The following is an 8,326-nucleotide window of genomic DNA, read 5'->3' on the forward strand; positions in this document are numbered from 1 at the left end:
TCCACATTCTATTCGAGTTTAGAGGGCATTTTGGTCTTTTAAGAGTTTTATGATCCCAAGCAAGCTTCTGTAACTTATCTTAGGTTAATTAGACAATATAAATGTTATATTTTTTGAGGGAGTTAGGGTTTTTGCTAGTTTTTCTTACTTTATAGTATCTTCTGTTTATTGCATTTTTCTAACTATATGGCTTCCTAAACTCCCTTTTCTAGTTAAAGGTTAGTTAAAAGTTTGATTTAATAAATTTATGAGACTTAATTTAGGCTTTAATCCCTTTTTATTCTTTAATATTCACACATCTTTTGTTATAATTACAAGTGTTTAAATTTGTTAAATATCTAGCTAGTATTTGATATTTAGAACGATTTTCTTATCAATTAGACTAAATAAATTTATAATTGTTTATTTTATTCTAATACTAGTGACAAACTGCATAAATTGTTTATGTCATAGTTTATGATTACGTGGTGTGGATGTGCGATATAGCTTAATAAATCCCGTTGAGATGAGTTTGTTAGTTAGAATTAAGTCTTTTTAATTTTTAATATAATCAGTAAGTTAAATATTGGGCGTTCAGTTATAAGATTGTTTATTGGTTAGAGAGTAATTTTAAATCAATTGTCTCTTGGTTATCAAACAAGGACAGATTGATTGTCTATGCCGACAAACCAATCTCTCGTTTGCATTAATAAACCAATCGATTGTCGGCTAAGATGGCCAGGCTTGGACTTGGGCCTAAGCCCAGCTCATGAATGCAAGTCAACAACACCGTAACATGGTAACTATGGAAAAGTTGTCTGCCAAAGAACCCTGAAGCAGTGAACCTGTCGTTCGAAAAAAAAAAAAAAACTGTCTAACGAACTTAGCCGATGCTATTCAAACCTTCAAACTTTGGCCCAAATCCTTCAACCATCGTTTCCATATTAAAATCATGCAAGCAAATTACTGAAATCTCTCAAATTCATGGCTGTATCATTAAAACTGGACTTGATAATGACCCTTTCATAATAAGCAAGCTTCTTCTTTCTTCTTCACTGCAAGATATAAAATATGCAGCCTCCGTCTTCAAGCAAATTGACAACCCAAATCTCTTCATGTACAATTGCATCCTTAGAGGCTTTTCCATTAGCAATAACCCAAAACAAGCTTTTAGTGTTTTCAATAACTTGAGGGCTAAAGATGGGATTTTTCTGGACCAGTTCTCTTTCATTACTACGCTTAAAGCATGTGGCCGTGAGTTGGCAATTTTTAACGGTCAAATGATTCATGGGTTGGCTTTGAGATCTGGGCATTTGTTTTTCATCAATGTTAAGAATACCCTTTTGCATGTTTACAGTGTATGTGGAAGAATGTTCGATGCTCATAACTTGTTCGATGAAAGTCCTGAAAGGAACGATGTCGTTTCGTGGAACACTTTGATGGGTGGGTATCTTGATGTTTCTAAACCTGATACTGTCATAGGTTTGTTCAGACAAATGCGTTGGAATTGTTTGACAATGAGTGTCACTACGTTTTTGACTGTTCTATTGACTATGGGTGAAGTACGGGATTCACTTGGGGGAGAGTCAATTCACGGGCATTGTTTGAAACTTGGGTTTTGTTTTGACTCTAATCTGGTATCTGCTTTAACCGATATGTATGCGAAAACTGGGAATGTTTATTTAGGGCGTAGGGCTTTCGATGATGTTGTAGCAAAGGATGTTGTACTCTGGAATTGTATGATCAGCAAGTATGCTGAAAATGGCCTGCTTGAAGAGTCTTTAGCTTTACTACGTCTCATGAAAGTTATGCAAGTAAAGCCTAATTCGACTACATTGGTATCTTTGCTTTCAGCTTGTGCTGCCTCCGGAGCTATAAATATAGGACTCTGCATAGGTAATTATGTGGAAGAGGAAGGAATGCCACTGGATGCGGTTATCGGGACGGCTCTCGTCGATATGTATGCAAAATGCGGTGTTTTAAACAAGGCCGTTGATGTGTTTCATAGGATGGAGAGCAAAGATGTAAAATCTTGGACTGCGATGATTTCAGGTTACGGAGTGCATGGTTTTGCCCAAGATGCCATTAGGTTATTTTATCAAATGGAGGAAGAAGGCTTTAGACCTAATGAAGTCACCTTCTTAACAGTTTTGAGTGCCTGCAGTCATGGAGGGCTAATCACAGAGGGGACAAGTTGCTTTGAGAAGATGATACAATATGGTATCTTGCCGAAAGTCGAACACTATGGATGTATCATTGATCTTTTTGGCCGTGCTGGATTGCTAGAAGAAGCACATGATTTAATCAAAAGCTTGCCCATTAAAGGCGATGCTACTGCATGGCGTGCACTGCTTTCAGCTTGCCGAGTATACGGGAACGTTGAGTTGGGGGAATGTGTGAAGGGTGTATTGGTGGGATCTTATAATCAACATCCAACGGATTCAATCCTTCTTTCTAGTACATATGCTATTGCTGGAAGGTTGCAGGATCAAACCAGGATGCAGGCAATGGAAAAAGAAATGCTCAAAAGGGCTGGGATTAGGTCAGTTGGAAAGGAGGATAAGATGCTTAAGGAAGCTGGATATAGCATAATTGAAATGGACAATGAAGGGTTTGATCTTAATTCCTAACAAACTTCACACAATCAACCTGCAGATTACTCAGTATGTCTAACAAGATCAGTTTTTTCTTTTTTCCCTCCATTTATTTATTTATTTTCAAATAGATATAGGATCAAGTGCATTGCAGGAAAATGCAGCTTCTTTTAGATGCTTGAAAGGTTCTTTATCCTATGTTTATTCCCATATGAATTCCACTTGTTTAGAGATTAGAGATATAATCAATTGAAGGGCTTATAAGATGGAGTTCATAAATGAAAGAAATGTAGAGCTTCTCTGAATTTTTCTTTCACTTAGTGTACAAAAAAAGGTAACAAAACGCTCCAAAGAAAATATCTATTAGAAACCTTAGGATCCAAGAAAAAAAAAGCAGCAAAAGTTACTAGGGATTCCTCACAATGCAATTCTTAAATCCTTTCACTTTCTTGCCTACAATCTTAATATATATTTCTCACTCTACCTGCAAATTTCTTATACACAAGCCAGTCTTCTTCAAGAGAAACCGACAGCATTCAAGCTCCAAAACTAATATGCACGAATGATATTATGCCGTTCACATACTTTAGCCCCATTTTCAGCCCACCATTTTTCTGCTTGTTCTTCTGTGAAATGCTTCCGACTGCAGAAAAGAGCATAAAATCCTTCAGTACAATTAGACCAAAGTTTCAAATTTATACCTTGAATACTGCATGACAACCTTGTATATATAAATGCTTTTGGAACTTAATGACAACTTTTTACTTCAATTTAAGCTTGTCAGTCGATGATATTATTAAGGCAACAACCATAACTTGATCATTACCCAAAAGAAAAATGAAATACCACAATTGTCAGCACAATGAATGGGTGTGAGATTACTGAAGCAAAATGCATATTTAAGTGTGGTTATACTAGAAGGTTTAGTAATGGTTCAATTGTGTTGACTTCAAATGGAGGATCATGAATACATACCTAAAGCGAACACGCTTGAGTGCATTACTTCCATCGGGAAAGGGTGATAAAGTTATGTACACTCCTGGCTCATCGTGTATTACCGTCTCTGACTTTTTAGTTTGTACTTTGGTTCCGTGAGATGTGGATAGGTTGTTTGCATTGCACTTATCGTTACTTGGTGCAGACGACATCATGCTGCTTGCATGGCTGCTACTGGAGAACACATGTTCAATATCTGAACTGTGTTTGGCCATAGGACTGGTATTGCCGGCATTATGGCATGTTGGAAGTCTGTTAGCCGCCTCCTCCAACTGCAAGATCAGTTGAGCATAAACAATATCAGAAAATAATAAAGTTAGGGGCCTGCAGTTGCAGAACAAGAAATAGCAATCTTCCTCCAAACCTGAGCAGTAAGAGACTTAATAGCTTCCTCCGCTGCTTTGCATTTTTCAACTTCATTTTCTGCTATTGCAGTGACCTCCTTTAATCGCCTTGACGTATTTTCAAGCTCAGCTTCAAGATGTTGGGATTTGCATGTAAGATCTTCGACCTGCAAGGAATGTCCAGAACATTTAGTATCTTCTCATCATTCCTTTCAATTTAGATAACCAAAGCGGTTAGATATAATCAAAAGTCAACAGCAATGGAGAGATAAAGAGAAACAAGTCTCAATGAAATTTCACATCATCGTCATAGGCTGCCTTCAGCGGAAGTAACATAGATATTTACAGATTAGTCTCTTCCATCAGCATCATCTGCCTTTCTGTTAAAGTTATACTGAAGCAACTTCTAAATAAAACAGATGAGTTCTCCAATGCGTTCTCATTGCTCCAAATGCCAAAGCCTAAACGAAGTAACAAAGTAGTAATTTCAAAATAAGATCTCAACAGTTTACCTGTGCCCTTAAAGTTATGATCTCTTGGTTGAGACCGTCATTCATTTGCTTTGAATCATCGAAAGTTACAGTCGAAGATCGAGTGCTTGACTTTCCTGAAGCAGGAGAGGCTGCTCGAGATGTCTTTCTAGAAACTGAAACTGGTAAATTTTTCTTAGAATCTCCAACTGGAGAAAGTGATAGCTTTGGTGTATAAAATCCTCCAAGATGAAAATTTCCGTTCTGAGCTGGGAAAAGGGTCCGATTTTGTAAGTCTAGTTTCAGTTCATGCTTGCAGTTCCCACTTTCAGACTGATTACACGAGCCAGCAGCAGACAGTCTGGAGAGTTGTGTATGTGACCTGGGAGCTAAAACATCTTTATCTATACTCTCATTGGATTTACGAGGAAAGATTCCATTTCGGACTTTAGGAGTCCAGGCATTAGAAACAGGGTCTGCACCTTTTTTCAATTTAGCAAAACAATCATCACACACTCTATATGGTTTGTTAATAGTTGGAGCCAATGAAGCCTTTAGAGATTTCCTCATAGTGCATGCTTTGCAAAAGAATAGTCCACAATTATAACAGTTGTGACGCTTTCTTCTGAAACCAAATGGATTTCGACAACCAGAGCACATAGAATGATCAGCACTAGATACCCATTTATAAAGACATACAACTGCAGAAAAGTTTGAACCACAAACTACACTTTTAACTTGCTTATCTTTCAGGAAATTAACAAGGGTTGGTGTATTTCTGTCATCAGTATCTCCATGTCCTAGTTGCCCATTTGTGCCCTTTCCCCAAGTATAAACCTCTTTTTTTGAATTCAAAATAGCAACATGATACGATCCGCATGCAATTTCTTCAACAATGCTATCTGTTATTTTACCTTCAACCTGAGTTGGAACCTTGCCATCAGTTGTAGGACTCCCCAATTGACCATAAGCTGAACTCCCCATTGTATACACTCGTCCTGTGGTTGTAAGAGCAACTGTGAGATCATGTCCGCATACAACCTGGCTGATGTCATCAAATAGAGCAGCTACACTTTGGGGGCAGAGTCTAGGTTCTTTATCGCCATGCCCAAGTTGGCCTTTATCTCCATCCCCCCATGTAAACAGCTTTGTTGAAGAAGAGCTAACAGGAGATCCATTACCAGATGATTCAGTCCCAACCTCAACAATTGCAGCAGTGTGCCAAACACCACAGGCAACCCTTGTTGTCCGTAATCCACTCAAAGTCTCCACTTCCCGTGGAACAGTTGTGCTACTACAATCTCCATGTCCTAGTGCACCAAAAGATCCATCTCCAAATGTGAACAACTGACCACCAGATGTCACCAGAGCTGTATGCCAAGGTCCACATGAGACATAGGACACATGCATACCATCCAAGTAACTTACCCTTTTGGGGATCCAGTGACCTACTTCACTTCCATGCCCAAGCAGACCAGAATTGTGTGTTCCATCACCCCATGTATAAAGATCCCCAGAGACTGTAATAGCACAAGTATGATACTCACCGCATGCTACTGATTCAAAATTCATGCCTCTAAGAGTATCTATGAGCTTAGGGCGGGGGACATCAGCTTCCACACCATGCCCAAGCCTGCCCCCTGATTCTTCCCCCCAACTGAAAATCTCACCCTGCTTTGTTACTATAGCTGCATGCCTACTTCCACAAGCAATATAATGTGCGTCTACAACCATTTTTGATTCCAATGCCTTTGGAAGAAGTGCGTCCATCTTTGTATTGAAAGAACTTCCAATTTTATCCCCACTGCCCCCCAGTATTCCGCCACCAATACCTTGTCCCCATATGAAAATATCGACCAAGGCATCATTGTCTTCATGACAAGAACCATGGCTTGATGAACTTACAGCACTTGATAAACTAACTCTAATTGCATCAGCCCCCGAACTTCGACCATTTAAGTTTTCGACAGAACCAGTTGATAATAGGCCAAACTCAACTGCATCTACTTGATTGGAAATTTTGGCTGAAGCAGCATGTGTAATTATGTCAGCAAATGCCTTTCCCAATCTAGTGTGCGCCTCATAAGGCACTTGAATTCCTTGCGCATCTCCTCGATCCTGTAATAATGAGAAACGGGTTTAAAAAACACAACTAAGAACCAAAGGTTACTATGCTTTTTCATAAAATGCACAACAGACAGGTATTACAACTTACAAAATGCGAATTCGGAGAAGTTCTCCTGTTGTGTGATTTAGGAGTATCTACTGATGCAGCATCACTTCCTACTTCGATCTTCCATTTGCGACAGGTACCATGAGAAATCAATGCCTTAAGACCAACAAACCAAACTTCGGCCTCATCCTTATCTTTACATATCTGTACATGGTAAAAGATGGTATGAAGTCAAAATATGCATACACCATAGTAGGATAGGTACATTTTAATGCATTTAACAACTTTGTCTGCTATAAAGACATCCATAAACATTCACTCACCAAATCCAAGGACCTGTCATTGCATATCAATGAAAAGGACTGATACTCCTTTTCCGGCTGAGGATATCGATGAAAAACTGCCTGAAAACCAAAAGAACAAAGATACATTATGGGTATGAAAGCTGTGGGAATCAAAGAGCAACAAACAGTAGAAAACTCACAGTACGCTGCCCAGGAATGATTCTTGAAACTTGACTAAGCTTAAGTTGTTTCTCTTCTTTCCCAGAGTACCATATCAATTTAGACTCATCCTGGAAAAAGGGGTAAAACCGACAATAAAACACAATCTCAAGATGTTCATGTTCATTTTACAAATGATTTAATGCAAAAAAAAAAAAAAACTTCAATCAACAAAGCCAGAAATGAAATGAACAATGGAATGTAACATACATTGGAGAGATGAAAAGGGCAGAACTTGGGCTTCCCTCTACGTCCATACTTGAGCAAGCACGTTCCTTTCTTTAACGCTGTAATGGCCTACAAAATGAGACCACCCCCCCCCCCAAAAAAAGGTGTTTCTTTATTAATACCCAAGACCAAGAAAGAAAAAAGATTGTTAAAATATGGAAGAAGAAGAAGAAGAAGAAGGAAAAAGGAACCTGGTTGACATCCCTCTCGAAGAGACCATTTCTCTGTGAATCAGCCATTCAAGGTTCAGCCATTAGACCACCAATCCACCTTTATTATTTCCCAACTTTGCTCCATGAAACACACCACCACTTCACCAAGCTACCGTCTCTGTAATTTTTACAAACAGAAAACCGCTAAATTCGGTAACTCCAGCTCTCGAAAACAGCTCAAATTCCACGCTTTTATTTCCAAAACATAGCAACAGACAACTCATTTCTTCTACATCTGAAAAAGAGCTTCAATCCCCACAATGCCAATGTGATTTTACTTTAAAACCCAGAAACTGAGCCAAAATTTTACCCCTTCTATTTCCTAATTTTCAACAAATTTTGAGCTCCAACAGATAATTCCCACAGCTGTAAGAAAAAAGAAAAAGGAAAATATGGGATCTTTTTAGAATTTCAAGGACTTGTTTTTTTAATATATATAAATTTCTCATTTGAATGGGGGAATTATAAAAAAGATAAAAGTTGGAAATTTCTTTTTTGGTATCAGTTTCTCTGTTTGTCTATGAAAAGTTTCGGTTTTTGAGCCGCTTCTTAACGCCACACTTCAGCAACTGAAAAATCTATACGTGATAGCGATTGTTTGTTTAATCCGTTTTTTGGTTTTTTCTTTTCTTTTTCAGTTCCCGCAACTTGGTTCGTTATGTTATAGTGGCTTAATTCCACCAAACATACCCAAACCATAGCACTTCTTCTAAATTAGTCCAAACCTAACTCAAAGCATATTAAAACAGTTTTAATCAAAATTTAGATGCATTTTGGATCTAATGTGTTGGAAAAAGATTTTAAAAATAAATTTTAATGAAACTGTA

General features: G+C 38.1%; 2 protein-coding genes across 2 annotated transcripts; one reads left to right on the forward strand and one right to left on the reverse strand.

The window, feature by feature from the left end:
* The first annotated feature begins 685 nt into the window (after nt 1-685).
* Nucleotides 686-2,889, forward strand: LOC107920479 (pentatricopeptide repeat-containing protein At1g26900, mitochondrial). Its single transcript, XM_016850213.2, has one exon. It carries the CDS (start codon nt 870-872, stop codon nt 2,607-2,609), a length of 1,740 nt encoding a protein of 579 aa, XP_016705702.1. The 5' UTR covers nt 686-869; the 3' UTR covers nt 2,610-2,889.
* LOC107920477 (PH, RCC1 and FYVE domains-containing protein 1) lies at nt 2,853-8,066 on the reverse strand. Its single transcript, XM_016850212.2, has 9 exons — nt 7,479-8,066; nt 7,270-7,356; nt 7,041-7,130; nt 6,880-6,960; nt 6,599-6,760; nt 4,426-6,501; nt 3,934-4,080; nt 3,549-3,841; nt 2,853-3,216 (listed from the first exon to the last, which is right to left on the reverse strand). The coding sequence occupies exons 1-9, from the start codon at nt 7,524-7,526 to the stop codon at nt 3,123-3,125; spliced, it is 3,078 nt and encodes a 1,025-aa protein (XP_016705701.1). The 5' UTR covers nt 7,527-8,066; the 3' UTR covers nt 2,853-3,122.
* Between the last annotated feature and the right edge of the window lie 260 nt (nt 8,067-8,326).

The sequence above is a fragment of the Gossypium hirsutum genome, chromosome D13 (assembly GCF_007990345.1).
Source record: "Gossypium hirsutum isolate 1008001.06 chromosome D13, Gossypium_hirsutum_v2.1, whole genome shotgun sequence".
In the NCBI taxonomy this organism is placed as follows: Eukaryota; Viridiplantae; Streptophyta; class Magnoliopsida; order Malvales; family Malvaceae; genus Gossypium; species Gossypium hirsutum.

What these genes read in the sequence shown, in the direction of transcription:
- LOC107920479 (XM_016850213.2), top strand. Translation starts at nt 870, where the DNA reads ATGCTATTCAAACCTTCAAACTTTGGCCCAAATCCTTCAACCATCGTT.
- LOC107920477 (XM_016850212.2), bottom strand. Translation starts at nt 7,526, where the DNA reads ATGGCTGATTCACAGAGAAATGGTCTCTTCGAGAGGGATGTCAACCAG. An exon ending in TCGAGAGGGATGTCAACCAG is followed by an intron (nt 7,357 to 7,478) that starts GTTCCTTTTTCC and finishes CTCATTTTGTAG; the next exon opens with GCCATTACAGCGTTAAAGAA. An exon ending in ATGACAGGTCCTTGGATTTG is followed by an intron (nt 6,761 to 6,879) that starts GTGAGTGAATGT and finishes TACCATGTACAG; the next exon opens with ATATGTAAAGATAAGGATGA.